Genomic DNA, 20,258 nt, shown 5'->3' with positions numbered 1-20,258 from the left:
TGCCCTCATCTGCTTAGAAGAGGATGTTGGACATTCTTCATCCCGGAGGGCCGGGAAGAAGGAGGATGCAGCAATCGAACCGCATTCAAGAAGTGTAGTAGTGACTTGTTTACTTTCGAGAAAGTTCAAATTATTGATCGCTGAACTTGGCAATTAGATTTTTTTTTCTGTTTCACCGGAAGTTCCGGTCTTTTGGGCCGGTACTTCCGCCTGGATTCTTAAGGTTAGGTTCTATCATCTTCTGTCGAAAACTGTCGTGGGTCTCTTCCGCTGGGACCGGATGTACCGGCCCCTGCGAGCGGTACTTCCGCCCTGACTGTTTTTCCCGCATAAAGGGGTCGGGAATGGGGAGACAGTTTTGTCTCCCCATTTTCCCCCAATCTCAGATATGTTTTGTGGTCCTTCTTCTTCCTTGGAGCCGGCGGCCCATCCGACCGGATCTCCTCACTCCGGCGACTCCCGCCGGATCTGCTCTGTGGGATTGTGTCTCCTCCACCTCCTCTGCCATGGCTCCTCCCGGTTTGTGCTCTCTCCCTCTCTAGTTGTGGGTTGATCTCACTAGATGAAAAATAGGGCACATTGCTAGGCTAAGCTTTGGTGGATATCACCTTCATGACGTTCCCTTACTAGATCTAGACTAGAAACAAATTTTTGGGGTGGAAGTACTCGCCATTGCTTTATCCCTGGAAGTTTCGGCCTGGTGATTCTTCTAGTTCTGGAATGGGTTTTCTGTCCGGACTCTGTTTTTGGCTTCCTTTTCCCGTGTGCACTTATCTATCTGCATCCATCTTCCTAATTGCATCTCAGGTGGTTCCAATAGGAGGGGCAAGGAGCATGTAGTAAATATTTTGCCTCACCGCAGCCATCAACCACCGTCAGTATCAGCAGCACTGTGAGGCAAAGAAGTCTCGTGTCCATCAGAAGAGCATCATGAGGGCACGCCACGTGGACGTTTCTCCTCCCGGCACCGAGGAGAACATTACTCCGGAGCCTGAATGGCTATCTCATCATGGCATTCCGCTTTCAGATGATGGTCTTGAGATCCAATCACCTCCTCGCACTCCAGTCTACCCCGACGCCTCCTTGGAGCTTCCTCCCGGCTGGGCGAACACCGACCCTAGGGGCGTGTAGTAGCTCGTGTCCCTTTTTGGTGCCTTGGTGCCAAAGGGGGAGAGTGAGGTCTATTAGGGTGCTCTCCGTTCGGTATTTGCATTGGGGAGTCATAAGATCGTGCTTTCTTTTATTCTTATCGCTTGTGATCTCATCTTATTTACTATGTGTTGTTGAACCTTGTCCCTAGATGCTATGTGGTTTGTGAACCTTATTTATGTATGTGGTAAACTCCTTATGTGAGACATCTGTTATTATGGTTTATCTATATGTGTGTATGATCTATCTCAAGCCTAGTTATCATTTCTTTTGTGATATATGTCATCTAGGCTTGTGTTATATATGTTTGCCATTAACCCATGGATGATGGGTGCAAGATATAGGGGGAGCGTTGATTCTAGTATGCGTACCTTTGGATTCGGAGGAAAACTTGGTACATGCACATACCGGTTGTTTACACTGCTTATTCCTTACAAATACTTGTGTTGTTATCAAACACCAAAAAGGGAAGATTGAAAGAACATTTCCCACCCTTATGGGTTTTGTGTGTTTGATGTCAACACAGGTACAAGTTTATGTGTGTTGACGTATACATGTATATAGATTGATGCTACACATAAGCATGCTGGATAGATAACTCAGAACTGAACATGTTGCTATGTTTCTGCTCCAGGCGGAAGTTTCGGCCTGAGCTAGCGGAAGTTCCGCCCAGATTCCCTTACCAACAGCACCAGCACAGTGCTCTGCATTGACCTCGGGCGGAAGTAGGCCGGAAGTTCCGGCCACCGGTACTTCTGCTCTACTTCAGGTCTTATTCCGGAAACGACACATTTGCTTGCAATAAGTTTCCAGAGGGGTTTTTCGAGATTCTGGAAGTTGGCCGGTAGTACCGCCCACCAGTACTTCCGCCCTTGTTCCGCCAGCATCAGCGACAACATCTGGTCAGCAGAAAAAGGATCTAGCCGGAACTTCCGGCCCTTGCGGCTGGTACTTCCGGTGTTACACAAAAAAGTCCATAACTATCAGATCCGAAGCATCTACTCATATAAATAGCTCTCTTCTCCATTGGAAGAGGTTGCTCATTCCCGCTGAAGTTCATCCACCATTAGAGCCACACCAAGAAATACAAGATTCACTAGATCTCCTTTTCCAACCATCCAAAGCTCTTGATCTTTGGAGAATCGAAGGAGAAGAACCCGATCTACATCTTCACCGAAACGATTTACATTTCCCCCTCATTTGTTTGAGGGTCCCTTTTCTAGTGTTCCTCTTTGGAAACCCTAGTTGTTTGTGGTTGATTTGTTCTTGTTGTGTTGTGTTGTTACATATATTAGGAGCCTCCAATTCGGTTGTGGATGTGTGCCCCAAGAACTTTGTAAATGCCCAATTTTCGCCTCGAGGAAATTTCTTAGTGGAAGTGGGCTAGGCCTTTGTGGCATTGCTCACAGGAGACCTGAGTGACGCCTTCGTGGCGTTGGTCTGGCCTTTGTGACGATCACACTCCTCCAAATGTAGACGTACTTCCCTTTAAAAGGAAGGAACTACGGAAATCATCTCTGTGTCTCCACGTGTTCCACTCCCGATTTCCTCTATCCTTAATAGCTCTACTATATTTTGTCTAGCCATATCTTGCTTAGTTGTATATCTTGTCATATAGGTAAATTTACATAGTTGCATATCTAGAGAATTTACCTTTGTGTCAAGTCTAAATTGAAAAATAACTAAAAATTGGTTAGCACCTAATCACCCCTTTAGGTGCGGCATACGATACTTCCACACATGTGGTAAACTTAAATATCACATATTTTAACGCCAATATGAATCAAACTATTGATGCAACTTATTAGGAATGTGATTTTGGTTGAGTAGTTAAAAGGGTTAAATAAATTGTAGGTACTAACTGAAAATGGAATTATATTTCAACAATTATTTACTAATACCTATATTTTCATATAGTATAATTAATTCATCTACTAAAGTATATAATTTATATAAATAAAAAAATTAATACAATTTCTAGAAAAATAATTATTTGGTAATATTTTTACGTGCCACCTATTTTGCCACGTAACATAGAATTATCTAAACCATATAGCAAGTAATTTATAAAATTTTGGAAATTCAGAATTGTGAAGGAACCACATACTTGAGTATGCATGGCTATTCTGAAGGTAAAAAGAAATCTTAAGCTTCCATATATTCAATAGTAAAGTCATGTATGATCTAACCAAGGTAGCTAGAATTAGTCTTGATGTCGATTCAGTCATTAGTCTCAATGACAGCTTGCACATTATTTTCGTTACATCTGGGCATGGGCAGCCCGGCCCGGCCCAAAATCCCGGGCCGGGTCGGGTCGGGTTTGCACTTCGGGCTGGGTTCGGGCCAGAAATCTGAGCCCGAACGTCAGGCCGGGCCGGGCTCGAGCCTTCATTTTCGTGCATTTTAGCCTGGTCGGGCTGGGTTTTTTGCTCGTTCGGACCGGGTTCGGGCTTAAATTACAGGCCCGACGGTCGGGCCGGGCCTAACTTTTTACCTGCGGGCTTTTTTAAGCTCGGCCCGGCCCAAACTTTGCCCATGTGTAATTTTCGTCACGTGATATCTTTCTATTCTTAATAGGTGATCCCATTTTCCTTCACATGCAAGGTATCCACCTCATCAAGCATCACTGAGCAATCATAACCTGCCACCTAAGTAATTCTTCCACGTCATCATGTACATGACCCATGTAGCCATGTACTACTACCGCCATTTCCCCTTCCAAACCATGCATTGTGTCTTCCATCATGATTCACCTTCCCATTAGTACAACATTGATTCACCTCCACATTAGAGCAGCATTTAAACTCCCGTGCGATTAAGATCCCACTAATTCCCTTCCTCTTCTGATTTCACCACCAGTACTGCTCCACCACTGCCACCGTCCGGCCTCCTAGACACGATTGTTCCAGCGGAGTCCTAAGAGCTCCTCCCCAAATAAATCCAGCATTCAACGCCGGTGGAAATTTCACATGGAACCCATCCGCCAATGCCGCTGCCTCGAGGTTAAAAACCATGGCATGAAGCCATCCTGATCAAACACGCTAGCCTGCTCCCGCTGCCACCACTTCGAGCGGCCTCCACGTTGCTACCTGGATGCTCCCCGTTCTAATTCATCCTTTATTTTTTTCAATCCCCAAATATGTCTTCCCAATTTGGCAGGTCAGCTTGAGGTCCGGCTGGAAATCAGCTCGGTTTTTTTCCCATGCACCCGTTTTGATCGGATTTTGCTTGCTGCTACCTCAGCCCCCTGATTTCTTTTGATTTATTGTTTCTCAGTCCGCTAGCTGGAGCTAGGAGCCTCCGACCATCATCGTCTGTACAGACAGTTGCTGCACAACGCTACTTCCATTTGTATGCAAGCTCTAATCTCCTACTCTTAAATTTTATTTTACATTGGCTGAGCACATGCACTTTCTATTTTCGCAATCATGATGTACTAATTTATTTGTTATCCTGGAATCTCCCATTAATTAATTAGCTATATTGCAATTTTCTATCCTGCAATCTTGCATCAGATGCATGTGTTCATACATACTGGCTACATACCACGAAACAGAAGTCCATGGATTTCTAATGTGGCACCTCCGTTTGGGTTTTGGCGTTTTACTGCAGGGATTTACTTTCCATGCCTTCAATCAATGGGTCCATCGTTTACTGCTACTCTTACCCATGCGGGTAAGTTACGATAACACTGGTCACAGTTCCTTTACCTGCACTTCTCTCTTGGAGTCCTGGTTGTGCACGTATTCTATGTAGTTCTTTTCAGCTGGTCAACATAATTTTTGGTTTGCTCATGAATGTTATATATCACAATACCAGATCAATTAGTCAAATTGTAATTGTTGTGTACGACTTTGGCTACAACTGTACGTGTGCTTTGAATTACTGCCGAGCTTTCCCCAAGTTTTCGCAATTGTAAGGCTACTGGTTCCATCTATGATTCAGTTTGGTATCTATATTGGAAATAAAAAGTTAAGTATCACTTTGGTCATAGAAATACGTTTTTTTTTATCTGATATTTGATTGTCTCACTACTGCTTTCATTTATTGCAGCCTGCAGCTGTCCACTTCGTTTTCCTCATCTTCTTATGTTCATTGTAATTAACGTGCTCCAAAGACGAGATGTCATGAAACCTCATCTTTTTCATGTTGTTATTGATGACAGTTGTCTAGCGAAGGGGGAAAACACCATATATTCAGACAAGGATTATTTGTATCGAATGTCTATTGGTTGTATTTCCATAACTGATGCTCAAAGGCTGTTCCATCTGCATATGTTGATATAATTTAATTTATGAATATTGAACTCCATTATCTTGCAGTTTGTGCTTTTCACATACCGTATTGTTTGAGCTTCCAGTTTTCCGTCCTATCTTTTGGTAAATTTCTTCTGCCTCACTATCTCTAAATGATTAGAGTAATAGAAAAGGAAACATAAACCAATGCGAGGAGGTTACTATATAGATTTCAGCATGTCAACTAATGCAAAAAAATCCAAGGTATTTCTTGATAGTACACAACTACAGATCATATTCGTTATTTTATTTTGGTTGCATAACCGTAGTTTGTTGATGGCTCTTTTCATGTATGGATATCTAAAGTTTACAGTATGCTACATAACAAGTAAAACCTTCTTCTGCACTTAAAAAAAAGTAAACCTTCTTCTCAGATTGTGTACAACATAAGATAGAATATAATATGGTGTATTATCCAACAAAACAGGTCCAAAAATAAATTAAGCTGAAGAAAAATATATTCTCTCATGTACTATCTTCCCTAATACCAGTATGCAGGTGTGGATGGTACAAGTTTAAAAGTTGCCTTCTATCATGCCACTTCAATAATACGAGGCTGGCTAGAAGCCTGTCTGTCTTGTGAGACAAATATGTATGACTGAACCAGTTATCAGTATTTTTAAAGCCTATACTGGCAAGTGCCTGCAAGATGTGTAGATTAGTCCATAAAATTCTTTTTCCGTTCCTTTTACCCTTGGATGCTTATCTCTACATATTGTCATATTTTCAATAAATATGCCAATCTACAGTTATACGGACTATCTACTATGAATTCAAAAAACCTTTATTTTTTGTGCATTGAAATTCCGCCGCAACGCGCGGGGTATCATCTAGTGTGGTAAATAAGCGGAGCCATATTTACTAAGGTTGCCCCACACAAAATATTAGATAATTGTAGGTACTAACTGAAAATCGAATTATCATTGTATTGATGTTGTTAAAATCCTTCCATATTTGATTCGTACAGGAGACTTTAATGGATTACAATTATAGCTTGATTCATCGGTACGAAGTATATGCATCTTGTTATTTTTTTACAGCGAAAAGATACCTTTTATTACTCAAACAATGTAAGATCTTTCCCAAACTTTTTCATTATAAAGTTTGGTGGATCATCAAACCAAAGCCGTAGAACTGACATCGGTGGAATGTGTTATTAAGCATGATCTAATGAGTTTATCTGAGAGTTTCCAGCAGACTTAAACATAAAAAACAACAACATTAGTTTCTGTTTATGTTTTCAAAAAATTTAGTATATAGATTTTAGAAATGTACAATTTTAAATTGTTCATTAAAAAATCATTAAAAATAAAAAATTTATTTAAAATTCAAGAATTGTTCAAAAGTTAAAATATGTTCAAAAAAAGGGAAACCGTTCAAATATCAGAAAATTGTTCGAAATTCTAAATTTGTTCAAAATTTAAAATTATTCAAATTTCAAAATATGAGCATTTTTAATTACAGACATTTTAAAATTTTAAAAATCTTAAATTATTTTTAAATAGAAATATATACAAGCAAAAAAACATAGAAAGAAAGGAAAACAGAAAACAAATCGAAAAAACAACTGAAAAAAAGAAACCAACACCAAATGAAAAAGCTAGAATAGGAAAAACTAAAGACAGGGAGATATATGTGCTAGGCCCATGCCCTGCAGAGGGTGTGCGGCGATCTCTATACACAGACCCTGGTCGGTGCATAGGATACGCTGTTAACACCGGCTCGGTAACCACTTTGGGAAAATCTATACACCTACCAGGTCGGTGGCTACCGGCCACCGCATACCCGCCGCGCAGGTGTGGGCCTGGTCCAGGTAGGTTTTTTCCATTTTTTTCTCTCTTTTCTGTTTCCCTTTTCTGTTTTTCTTGTCTGTTTTCAGTTTTCGATTTTGTTTATATTTATTTTTTAGATTTGAAAACTTTTTAATTTTAGAAATTAGTCAAATTGAAAAAATGTTCAAATCTGAAAACCGTGCGAACGTGAAAAATATTCAAATTTTTAAAATGTTCAAATTTAAAATATGTTCAAATTTTGAACAAAGAATAAAAATGGAAAAATGTTCAAAATTTTTTAAAAAATAAAAAAAGTTTCAATTAAGAAAAAATGTTCAAATTTTGAAAATATTTAAATTTCAGAAAAACTATAATTTAAAATTCCAGATTTTAAATATCGATTTTAAAAAGAATCAGCTTTTGAAAAACATAAAAAGAAAAATTGAACAGAAAAACGAAAAAGCAAAAAAATAAATAAAATAAAAGGACTGAGAATGTTGGGCCAGCCCAACAACCCGCCTGGGGGTGTGCGGCGCCTGATCCGCTCCGACCAGGTCAGCATACAGCACCCCCAACCCAACCACTTTGGCCGTATGAAATTGGTGTTGACCTCAGCCTGGACGTCATAAAACCGATCCAGAAGTCAATCCGTTCACGCGGTCCACGCGTACCTCTTCTCAGCCCAACACGATCCATGCATGTGGCCTGGTCTCCTCTGCTGGGCTGCACTTTGCTTCCATGGCCATTATCATTGACCACCGACGAAGCGTGGCGCCCAAGCCGCTCGCTCTTTCGCTCGGTCGCACCCGCACCCGCAACCCTTTGTCCGAATAAACGGACGGCATCTCCCCACCCGATTCCCCTCTCGCTCGCTCGCTCGCGTCTTCGGGACGGCCTCCTCCACAACCCTCCTCTCCTCTCCCTTGAATCCCTCCTCCGACCAACCAGGGCAAAAACACCTACCGCCTCTCCCCGACCACCCTCCGACATGGCCGCCGCCGCCGCCGCCGGGCCCTCCGCCGCATCCCTCGCCGCCCCCATCTCCCACGGCGACAAGGTGGGCCCTCCCCTCCCTCCCCCCAGCCCGCTCCTCCGGTCCGCTCCGTCCCCGATCCAATCTAATCTGCGCTCTTCCTGTGCCAGGCGGCGGCCGTGGGCGGCGGCGACGGGGCGGCGGACTGCGGGGTCTGCGCGATCTGCCTCGACAAGATCGCCCTCCAGGACACGGCGCTCGTCAAGGGCTGCGACCACGCTTACTGGTTCGTCCCTTCCCTTCCTGATCCCCTTCCCCCACCACCCATCTAATCAAAACCCGCTCCATTTTCCAACCGTATTACCGGTTCGTTTGCTAGATTCGTCTGTCCTGCATTAGCCTGCGAGCAGATTCTGTAACACTCTAGTACTAATCCGATTGATAGCCATGTCGGGGTAATTTCAATCAAATCCTCTCCACATCTTGGACGTGCTGCAGGTTACTGTTTTCGATAGTTTAGCATCCGGTTCCCCACCGTTATAATAGTTATTAATTTGCTTAGGAGCATCCGAGCCTCTAGACTACGCGTCAATTGTAACTAGTACTATACTATTTTATCCACTTCCCCAATTATCCACTAAAATTTGGGGAGGGGGCTATTTTTTTTTTTTTTTTTTTACAACCAACAGCTGTACACCTTCCCTATTTAAAGTAACAACAGCTCATCTGATTATTTTTAACAAGCTTCTAATTTGTACCGCTGCTTGCTTGCTATGTATCAAGTCTAATACTATGATCTTTTTATCTTAGTATATCCATGTGTTGTTGCTTGCTTGTTCCCCACCAACCGTAATTCGCATCCGGTAGTCTCTGATGGGTTTGAGGCCTTGATCTGATAATATATATGTTGTTATAATAGTGTTTCACTCCATGTGAGATGGCGGTAGGTTGTCAGTTGTATGCATCGCCATTGACCTCAAGAACCTAGCTTATGTTAATTGTTATTCGCTGTGCACTAAACGTTGGAACCTCAGTAGTTGACAAATCAAAATGATTTTGGCAACAGCCACTGACCCTGACAGATCTTTGGCAACATATCCCTTTTGTCTCGAATGTAATTTCTGAATTGCGAATGGGCTCCTACCATATTCTATTTAACAAATCTGCTCTGTACATGCAGTGTAACATGCATTCTGAGGTGGGCATCCTACAAGCAGTCACCATCATGCCCCCAATGCAAGCACCCGTTCGAGTTCCTCAGCGTGCACCGCTCTCTCGATGGCTGGTAACCCCCTGTTTCTCCGGTACGCAGGGGAACATTGTATTAAGGTAGACTGTTGAACTGATGTGTGTTCCTCTTAATCAGCATTCACGACTACCTCTTCGACGAGAGTGTTTGCCTTCTCCTGAGGGCCACCTGGTTTGAGCCTCTGGTCGTGGCGGCTCACGAGGAGGTTCTGGAGGAAGAGGAGATCTACCGCAGTTACCAGTACCAATATGATGATGGCGATGAGGATGACCTGTACGATGAAAATTATTACATGAGCAGGTCACCGAGCATTCGGATTGGCAACAGGAGGTGGGGCGACAATGGGTATGTCAGAGGAGGCAGGAGAGAGGCCAGGCCAGTGGTCGTCACTGCGCCTGATGCTGCTGCTGTTCCAGCCAGGACTCCCAAGAAGAAAGAGGCGTCAGCATCAGGCTCAGGATCAGTGTCCAAAGATGTTGCCGGGAGGCGGGCAAGGAGGGCTCAGAAGCGAGAAGCTGCTGACAAGGCAGCTGCAGAAAAACATCTCAAGCACCTGCAGAGGATGGGCCGTGGGAAAATACCTGAACCGCTGCCTGAGGCTCAGGCACTGCCTGAAGCAATTGAGGAAGCACCACTTGAGGCTAAGGCTCTGCCTGAAGCACTTGAGGTTGGTCCTCAGGCGGTCGAGTGATTACCCAACCTCTGTAGATAATGGTGCTGTGACGAACTCTGCAGCCCTTGGGAGGGCCGCCAATAATCTTCCCCTGTGAAGAAGTGGAAGGGAGACCTTGTATCCTGGCAGCTTTGCCTCGTTTGTACAGTAATTTAGTTTCCAGTTCACTTGTCGTTAGAACGGTCGTCCGAATGGACATGTAGTCCTGCTCCGGATGCAGCTTGGATAGCTGTTTACTTTCTATAAGCTGTATTATTAGGGGCATACATATTGCTTGCCATGCTGATTTTCTTGGCAATGTGCAATCATCCAGCTGAAATGAAATCTTACACTGAATCCACAGTGCTTACTGACATATGGTTATGTTGTCAAGTGTGCTGATGACTACTTCATCTTTACTGTGCCTTTTTTTTTCTTGTATTGCAAACACATGGATCTTTGGATCGTTGAACGGCTGATTTTTCTTGGCAATGTGCAATCATTGAGCTGAAATGAAATCTTACACTGAATCTACAGTGCTTACTGACTTATGGTGCTGTTGTCAAGTGTGCTGGTGACTACTTCGTCTTTACTGTGACTTTTTTTTTTCGTCTGTAAACACATGGGTGGAAGCAAATTAGGTAGGGTTTATTAGTTCCACTCTAGTATGATGTTCATTTTGCTAGCTTGCTTGTTTGTTTTTTATTTGTTTTATTAAGTATTGATATTAAGGTTTTAAGGCCGGGGCATGCAGCTAGCTACAGTTTCAAGCCTGCAGTCTCGCCTGCTTGTACATTGTAAACGGAGCTGCTACTATTGGGACAAACAACACATTACCAGTTGTTCAGATCTGAACCTGCTCTTCGGCAGCTCACGTGCTTGTCTTCACAACAGTCTCGTTTCTCCCACGTTTTCATTATCTGCTGGATCAGAACATCTAGATCTTAGCACATCCACAACCGCATCATGGACTCTTCAGTTCTTACTCATGATGACTTCTCGTGACACTGAAGGAGTAACAAACAGCAGATTGGATGTCAACCGGCACAAATTGCGAAAGCAATAGACAAGATACAATGAGATGAAACATCAATTTGTTGGACGCGAAGGCGTACTTCGAAGACCATTGCAGGCAGCCTGAAGCTTCTGAAGAAGTCTAGGAGTCCAGAATTGTCATCAACTTTGTCTGTATCACAGTATCATACAGAGAAGGTAAGCAATGGGGAAATCATCTCAGATCTATTCTTCAAGTAATGGCGTGCAAATCACTGAATGATGTGAGCGACACATTCTGCAACAATCATACTTTAAAGTTCCTTCAATATCTTCTTAAATAGAAAAAAATAAAAGGGAATAAATATATAACACGCCATACTTAAAAAATATTTATCTCAAAATGAAACCAGTTGGTTCAAAATTCGGGTACATAGCTTTCGTTATTACATAGAAAAATCCAAGCGCAAAACACTTTCGTGCAATGCATCTTAGCATAATGACGTACCGATCAGAACCCTGCTGGCAAAGATCTATTAGCTTCCACTAAGCGATCTGACTGGTAGCGTACACTTAAGGATGACATTTGTCTTCTTTAGAAACTAAGACGAACTCTCCAACAAAGCATCATTGAAATAGGGTGCCCCGTGTGTTTCAGTCACCGCTGGAGAACAAAAAATCGTCATCCCATGAAGTCTCAGACTCATTGTTCTGCAAAATTACATACCATTGAAAAAAGTAAACATATAAGCATCATTAGAATGTTCTAATTGTAATATCAAGGTCTAATCACATTGAATTGTACCACATTGCTGATTGTATAAATCTAGCACATTGCTGATTAACTACAAATTGATTGGTGAGCATGATAGTGATTTTCTACATTACCTTCTCCAGCAACGAGGAGTTCAACATGCGCTTCTACGAACTTGTTGAGTAGTTCACCGGTCCAACAGCTCTGGATAATTCGGGATTCTGGGCCAGTTGTTGTTGCTCTGGCTTCCTGGACTTATAGAGATCCTCCATTGCTAGGGGTCCAAAGATCTCCATTCCTTTTAACGCTGTATATGAAGTGAAAATGAGAAATGCTAGTGCACAGTAATAAGAATCAAATCTTTTGTTGCATATACGGCATAAATATTGGTATCAATTTTTTGGGCTAGATTGCAATGCCCATTGGGTAAATAAATGACTTTTTGACACAAATACAATCTTGATTATGTAACTTTACGCTATTTTTTTTTGTAAATTTAAGTTATTATGAAAATATGTTTCATGCCAAATCTAATGATGGTATTGTAGCCAGACCAATTTGAATGCATCAATTAGTAGTCAAAGTTATGTATCCAAGTTTGACTACATGGTTTCTGAATACCATGTATTTACGAATTGAAAGAAATCATGTATATTTTTAACTAATTATGCAACATCTGTTATTTTCTCTACCACCTTTTAGAAGACAGATCCATAACCTTGATAAGGAAGCATTCATGCACGTTAGGTGAGATGAAGTAAATCTACTTATAATGGATTATGTGTTATTATTTGGATGTTTATACATAAACTCAAATTTCATGTCCAGACATGCTTTATTTCTAGTGTTGTTATATTTCTATAAAGTCAAACCAAGAAAAAAGAACCATTTGGAAATTGGGTTTGTAAACTTTAATTTATTTATCCATTTCCAAGCAGGTCGATCAAAATGCTGAAACTTAGATTTATAAAGAAATATATGGTTTAGTTGTGGCATTTGTGTTATTTGTAACATAAGATATTCGTCAGAAGTTGAAATTATTGTTCTCTTTCCTTAATGCTGAGTCAATACGTCATGTTCTCTTGTTAATGTACTCTATAGTATTACTAAACATTATCATGTTTCTCTGGGAAATTTTTTGACACTTCAAAAAAAATATTTATGGTAGAGGGAGCATATGTGCCGGGGAGCTGAATTAAGTTTCTGACCTAGAACAAACATTATTTTTTTTACATGTTTACGATTTACCAAGTTAAGAAAAACACAAAAATCTGAATAGCAAAGGCTAGGCTCACTGCTTGGTTGCCCATAAAAAATAATTGAACATAAGATTTTTGGTAATTCATTGATCTTGTTAGATTGGACATGAACGATGCAGATTAACTATGAATATGTGGTACTAAACCTATGTGTACAATAAATATATTAATGATGCATGTAGACTAATTATGGTTTTGTTCGTATGTACTATAATAGTAATAGGCAGCTACTTCAAACATGCACTTCAATCAAAGTTCCACACTCCTACACTTCAAAGAAGAATCCGGTTACATAGCTCTAAATTTTTCAGTGCAAACTCAAACAAATTTCCCGTAACAATTTGAAAATCCCAAAACCAAAACGTATTCTAACAACTAGACTTTTTTTTTATCTTAGATCTTTTCTGATTGCTGATTCATGTATCGAGCTTATGTGATCCATGAGCTGTAATGACTTGAACTTGAATAATAAAACTTTACAATAAAGGTTGTGTGAACTGATGGACACGGAATTTACTCCCTTTTCGAAATAAACTAACAAAACTAATTTGAAACAACCATGATTAGCTCTCTACATTCAAGGAGTTTGGCCTAATTTATGCTTCAAAGAGGAATATGCATAGCGACATATATGAGTAACTCAAACCATCTTTCTTAACGTCTTCATAATCCCAAAACTGTTATCTCTCCACTTATAGGACTTTCCCTTTCTATTTCTCCCAAACGTACAAAAAAAACACGGTGGTTAAGATTTAACTACGGATTTATTTTGGTACGGTAGAAATATCTGTGAAACAACAGATGGCGTAGGTAGCTCAAAGAAATCCATCGGAACCCTAATTAAGTTGATGCACTACCAATTACCGTATGCGCAAAGGAGCGGCTCGCGGGCGGCAAATTCTAAGAGCTTATTCGCAGCCAGGCGCGCACCTCCGGGGTATCCCAAGCACGTGCCGACTATCACGACGTCGAAGCTGAAACCCTGCTTGCCGTCCTGGCGCAGCCCTGCCATGGCCGCCGCCGGATCGGTGCTACTCGTCACTGCAAGCAAGAGGAAGCAAGCAAAATCATAGCATCAGAACGCAGCGTAGGAACGTGCAAGCGACATAGCAGCAAAGAGTGTCGACCAATCAATGTGCAGACGCTGCACCTACGTACGTAGCAGTAGTGCATAGTACCTTGGTAGCCTCGGAGGCGAAGGTTCGTGACCAGGCCGCCTAGCGTGGTGGTGTCTCCTCCGACGGCGAGCACGCGGGTCAGCATCGGCGCCATCCCTGGAACGAGATGAGGTTCCTCTACCAGGTGGTGAGCCATGGCTGCCGGCCGCCGTGCGCGTGAGTGCAGAGCCGCACCTTGCTAGGGCCGGCGCGCCGGGCTAGTCTAGGGTCAGAGACGACGCGTGAGAATTATGTATGCAGATGGATTGGCGGCAAGGGATGGGTAGTTGTTATTCTCTCTGGCGGCGGTTGGTCAGAACTTCAGATACATTTTTTTTTTTCGAAATGGGGGAAATATCGCCCCAGCTTCTGCATCCAAAGGATGCACACGGCTTTTTTTATTAGATTATTCACGAACCTTACAAGAAACAATACAAAAGATCAATCTCGAAGCAACCTTACTAAACCTACAGTGGGATGAAGAGGGTGACAATACACCAACTCACATCAACCAAAACTAAATGCCTTCCCAAATCGCCCAATAGCAGGTGAAGCACACCCGATCAGCAAGACTCTCGCCGCACGCCAACGCCCACGCCACAGAGTTGCTCCCGCCGTCTTTCTCGACTCCATCTTCAAGAGAGATCAACGATTACCCTTGCAAGACCTGCCGTCGATGCCACCATGACGCCGCACGGCTCCACCATCCTCGCACCTATACATCATCCCGCATCCGTCATTGATACCCCGCAGCACCATGCCACCGAGACTCAGCGCCAACAATGTGGTAGATGAACACCACTCCACCGAGAACCGCCAACATCCAAGCAGCCTGCTCCAAAAACGATGCCCCAAGAGGTAGAACGACGCAGGGCGCGCCGCCATTGTCCGATCCGGGAGACCCGGACCTAGGGTTTCCCGGAGCAAGACAAGTGAGAGACCGCAGACTGCGACGACGATGCCTTCAAGAAGGTAGCGGCGCGACACGTCGCCATCGTCCGCCAACCGAAGTCGGAGCACGGTTTTCACCGGCAGCCGCGCATCCCCAACTCGCCGAGTGTAGTGCCAAGACGGGCAAAGATGACGCCTTCGACAAGGTAACGACGTCGATCGACGCCGCCATCATCCGCCAAGACCGAGGTCGAGGCTCAGTTTTCACCGGCCACCATGACACCCCGGACTAGATCACCATTGCCGGAAACCTGTGTGAGATCCCATGATCCCCCACACAGGGCTACCGGCCCCGGCCGACCACCTCCGACGAAGAAGAAGGCCGCCTCCTCCGTCCGAACCCGAGGCTGCTGCCCGGCGGTCCTCGAGCCGCGGGAGAATCCCAAGGTCACCACCCCGCACCGGCGAGAAAGGGAGGAGATGGCGCAACCCATCCCCCACCCGCCACCACCGGTGTGCCATCAACGGGAGGAAGGGGAGGCCACGGCACATCACGATCGCCGCCCAGCCTCCTTCCTCCGACCGCCGCCGCCCAGCCATCACACGTGGGCAGGGGGTCTACCGCTGCAGCCTCGAGGGGATCCCCCAGCCGTCGTCCTCGCCGCGTCAAGAGGGAAGCCCGCCGCCGCCGCCACGCCCCGCGGCCTTTGCCCGGCGGCGCCGCCGGCGGCGGCGGCGGGAGGCGGCTAGGGTTTTTTGGGTGAGGGAGAGAGGTGCGGGAGGGAGAGAGGAATGTGTGATGCGTACAGCGGCCCAGATACATACCGGTAGGGACTCATCGATCGTGTCGTCCGATCGCCCAGTCGGCGTGGGCATGGTGGCGAATGATACGATCCAACGCCGCAATTGGTGCTCTCCATCTCATTTTTCCATTGTTCGCGTACAGATACTTCTTGGGATCGATTGCCTAAGGGCATCTCCAACCGGGCGACCCAAACGGACGGCCCAGCGCGTCCGTTTTGGGCCGTTTGCGTGGCCGAACGGACACCCGGACAGCGCCCCGCGTCCGCGTGTCCGTTTGGGTCGCACGCTGCGCCCAACGCGCGGACGCAACGCAAATGTAATAAAAAAAACATAAATGAAAATGAAAAATAAAAACAACAGACAAATAAATATAAACTACTGGTTAATTAAACTTAGCCCTATTTTGGGCAATTTTTACACAAAAAGAAAGCCCTATATGGGCTTTAAACTAAAAAAAAAAAGAAAACCCTAGACAGGGTTTGCGAGCACGGTGGCCGCCGGCAGTACTACCCCCAGTAGTACTCGTCGTCGTCGGCGTCGATGACGACGACGCCCCCCGGCGGCGACGCGCTGTTCCGGCTCGAAACGCCGGAGGGCACCGGGGACTCCGGCCAGGGCTCCCACTGCGCCCTTTCCCAGGCGGAGTGCGGGTTCGGCGGGCTCGCCGGCCTGCGCAGCCGTGCCCTGCGCGGCCGACTCCCGCCGGAGCTGCTCCTCCTCCGCCGGCGCTCCTCCTCCGCCAGCGCTCCTCCTCCGCCGTGCGCGCGGCCCGGCGCTCCTCCTCCCGGAGCGCCGCCCGACGCGTAGCCTCCTCCCGCGGCGCGCCAGCTCGAGGAAGGCCCACGCCTCCGCGTCCTCCTGGGCCTTCCTGGCCGCCTCCTCCAGCGCAGAGGTGCGCAGCGCCTCGGCGAGGTCCGGCCATTTGGCCAGCTCGTCGAGATCCTGCTGCTCGCGGGACGCCGCGAGCGCCGCCTGCAGCTCCGGGTCGTCCTCCTCCTGGGGCTGCGGCTGCGGCTGGGGCGCGTGGCCGGGGCGCGGGCTCGTTGATGTAGAGCCCGCCGGGGCGGCGGCCGGCCCGCCCGGCGTGTGTGCGCGGCTGCGCGCGGAGGCCGCGCCGTCGCGGATGTGAAGCACGTGCGCCGGCGCGCATCGTGCTCCACTCGAACCACAAGTCCCGGTTGGGACTTGCGTCGCCGTACGCGGGGTCCTCGCTCGGAGGTCCGCCGGCAGCCGAGCGCGGCGCCTCCGGATCTCGGCGAAGCGGGCGCGGCCGGAGCCCGGGATGGGCGGCACCGGAACCCGATCCGGGCTCGGGTGCCGGCCGTGGGAGGTGCACGTCCCCCACGGCATTGGGACGCCGGCGTCCCGGAACATCTGCGCCACCGCAACGGTGACGTAGATCCGCTCGCGTCCGGGAGGCGCCGGCGGCCCCATTGCGAACGCCGGCGGCGCGACTTGCCGGGCTGCCGCCGGCCTCGTGGTCGTTGGCGGACGGCTCGAACTCGCGCCGGGGCCATGGCGGCGCGGAAGCTTCGAGCTCGCGCGTGCGGCCGGAGTGGAAAGTGGGGACCGGATAGGGACGGTCCCCTTCCCGATCCACATTTAATAGGACTCGGGGCACCGACAGGTGGGCCGGCTACGCGGACAGGGCGGACACGCGAGGACGCCGCGTGCCATCCGCGGCCACGCAAACCCGGCCCGGATTTGGGCCGGGTTTGCGTCGTTCCGACGCCGCGGCCGTCCGTTTTTGCGGTGCGTCCCCGCGTTGGGCCGCGTTTTTGTCCGTTTCGACCCATCCGGACGCGCGGGCGCGGGATGGGTCGCCCGGTTGGAGATGCCCTAAGAAATCGCGGGGCGCCTGGCGCCTGGCGCTGGAGCAAGCCATGCAACAACGCTGGGACTTCCCCTTCTAGAAGGTTAGCGGCGTCATGTATGACATCACCGTTGGGTCCTAATGTCCAGAGTTTTTTGTTTTTGCAAATTCCTTTTTTGAAAAAAAACATAGTGGGACCAAAAGGACCAACAAGGAGGGCGGGCCACATCAATCTTCAAGCAGGCAACAACAACACATGAGACAGAAGTTGCAGCATTTTTATTTGCAAATTCAAAAGTATCTAGCTTAGGGAAAATGACAAGTTTTAAATGAATAATACAAAGGAAATTCATCCGAAATTAGGGTCACGGCAACTACGTAACTTAGTCCCGGACTAAGTTTAATCAGGTTCAGGAGTACCTATGTTCCAAAAATTCCCTGTAAGAGTTATTTGAGTTCCAGCGAATCAGAGGTAACCGTGTCAAAAAATAAAATTAAAGCTTCGAAGGAAGCGCATTAAATGGCTAATATATGCTTCATCTCTTTTTTCACATATTGTCCACATCTATATGCTCGCTTCAGCAGGAATAGAATTCAGATGTGGACAAAATAGAACCAACATTTTCTAACTAAAGGTAAGAACAAGTACACATGGAGAAAAAGGATAGCATCAAGCACAACAGATGGAGAATTAGGTCCATATCATAATTAAGAAAACAAAATAATATCTTCCGTTCATGAACATAGATACAGGAGGCATATTAGTTAGCAAAACTTTCAAATGCACACCAAAAAGAACTTGTAATTTAGCACCAACACACACATTCCCTCCTTTAAGCCTCAAAGGGTATCAAACAAGCATAGATTTGATGCAACCACATAACAATGAGACCTTGAAATCATAACTTTACACACATCAACAAAGAAAGCCAACACACTCAAATTTGTTATTACAACTCATCATGATGGTTACAGTTAGGATCGATGTTAATAATCACCACCTCACTCCACAACCGTCAGCTGAAAGGACAACCAATTAGAGCATGTCTAACAGGCCCCGTATAACCCGCCCACCCCGTAAAATTCCGGCGGGATACGGGGCAGGCGCGATTTGGGGCGTCTAGCAGGCCCCGTATTCGGGCCGACCCGTTTCGGCGGAATACGGGGCCCAGGAAATCGGCCCCGTCGCCCCGTACTTATAGTGGGCGCAGGTGCGAGTGAGGGGTTAACCCCTCACTCGCAACCCTAGCTCCGCCGTGCGCCGCCGTCTCCTCCTCCTGCTCCGGCGAGCAATTAGTCGCTCCCCCGCGCCGCATTCCTCCCGCCGCCACCTGCATGGACTCCCGCCGCCGTAGTAGCGCCTCGCCGGCGAGCGGATCGAAGCGATCCCGCTCGCCGGACACCGTGGAGGAGGCGTGGCGCTTGAAATGCAAGCGCTCCGCCGCGGGGAGCCGCCGTGCGGCCTGCAAGTACGGCGGCGCGTATTACATGCCGGACTCGCTCGGGAGTTCACCGCCGGTGGGTGGTGGTACCGCCAAGATCCGCCGCTCAAGCCGATGAGCGGCGCCGCCTCGAGAAGTGGCGCGCTGAGTGGGAGCGTGAGCGCGCGGCGAAGGCGGCATGGGCGGCGCGCATCGGCAGCACCAGCGGCGGAGGAGGCGGAGGCGAGGAGGAAGCGGAGGCCGGCGAGGAGGAAGCGGAAGAGGCAGAGGAGGACGCGGCATACTTGCAGGCGGTGGCCGAATCCGAGGCGGAGGCCGCCGAGAATGCGCGGGCGGAGGCAGACGAACAGGTGGCGGCCATCGCCGCCGTGGAGGAATTCCAGGCGAAGGAGGCTGCACGCCGTGGCGGAGGGAGGAGGCTGCCGCCGCGGGCGAGGAGGAGGCTGCCGCCAGGGGGCCTTTCATGCCATTTATCATCCTCGAGTAGCTAGGATCGCATTAGATCGCTATGTATATGTATGATCCAGTGTATGATCAATGAAGATGAACTATGGTTTAATTTTCCCGGGGTTTTAATTTTTAAAAATACAGGGCGAAATACGGGTCTGCTAGACGGAATGGTTCAGCAAGACGCACTTTTGGGATACGGGGCGAAAAACTCGCGTTATACGGGGCAGAGAAATAAGGGACCTGTTAGACATGCTCTTACAACACCCGATAGTGTCGGAAATAAGGTATGCGGAGCAAGGATTTGTTTGAGCAAAAATTTAGCAGGTTCAAGGCCTTTGTGGTGAAACTGGCGACCAACTTGTAGTTGATGTCAGCCTAAAGTAGCCACTCCCCAAAACTGATCAGCACAAGCACATCACCATCATAAGAAGTGCCTTCCAGCACATTCAGATAACTGTCATTCTTTTCAAACTGCGCCATGATCTCTACAACCAACAACTCCACCCGATACTTGAAAGCCCGGAGTTCACTTGAATGACAGCCCAAGTCAATTCTTCAGTACAGAAAAACAGAGACACGAGGCAGATCATTTTGAAACGACTTCA

At 46.8% G+C, this 20,258-nt stretch overlaps 1 protein-coding gene across 1 annotated transcript; it reads left to right on the top strand.

Annotated features, from left to right (window-relative positions):
- The first annotated feature begins 7,910 nt into the window (after positions 1-7,910).
- Positions 7,911-10,466, top strand: LOC124659968. Its single transcript, XM_047197772.1, has 4 exons — positions 7,911-8,273; positions 8,360-8,475; positions 9,370-9,474; positions 9,556-10,466. The coding sequence occupies exons 1-4, from the start codon at positions 7,911-7,913 to the stop codon at positions 10,127-10,129; spliced, it is 1,158 nt and encodes a 385-aa protein (XP_047053728.1). The 3' UTR covers positions 10,130-10,466.
- The last annotated feature ends 9,792 nt before the right edge of the window (positions 10,467-20,258 follow it).

This window comes from Lolium rigidum, chromosome 6 (genome assembly GCF_022539505.1).
Source record: "Lolium rigidum isolate FL_2022 chromosome 6, APGP_CSIRO_Lrig_0.1, whole genome shotgun sequence".
Classification (NCBI taxonomy): Eukaryota; Viridiplantae; Streptophyta; class Magnoliopsida; order Poales; family Poaceae; genus Lolium; species Lolium rigidum.
The sequence above is the reverse complement of the archived record's forward strand: the minus strand, read 5'-3'. Positions and strand labels throughout refer to the sequence as shown.

What these genes read in the sequence shown, in the direction of transcription:
- LOC124659968 (XM_047197772.1), top strand. Translation starts at nt 7,911, where the DNA reads ATGCATGTGGCCTGGTCTCCTCTGCTGGGCTGCACTTTGCTTCCATGG. An exon ending in CCATCTCCCACGGCGACAAG is followed by an intron (nt 8,274 to 8,359) that starts GTGGGCCCTCCC and finishes TTCCTGTGCCAG; the next exon opens with GCGGCGGCCGTGGGCGGCGG. An exon ending in GGCTGCGACCACGCTTACTG is followed by an intron (nt 8,476 to 9,369) that starts GTTCGTCCCTTC and finishes CTGTACATGCAG; the next exon opens with TGTAACATGCATTCTGAGGT.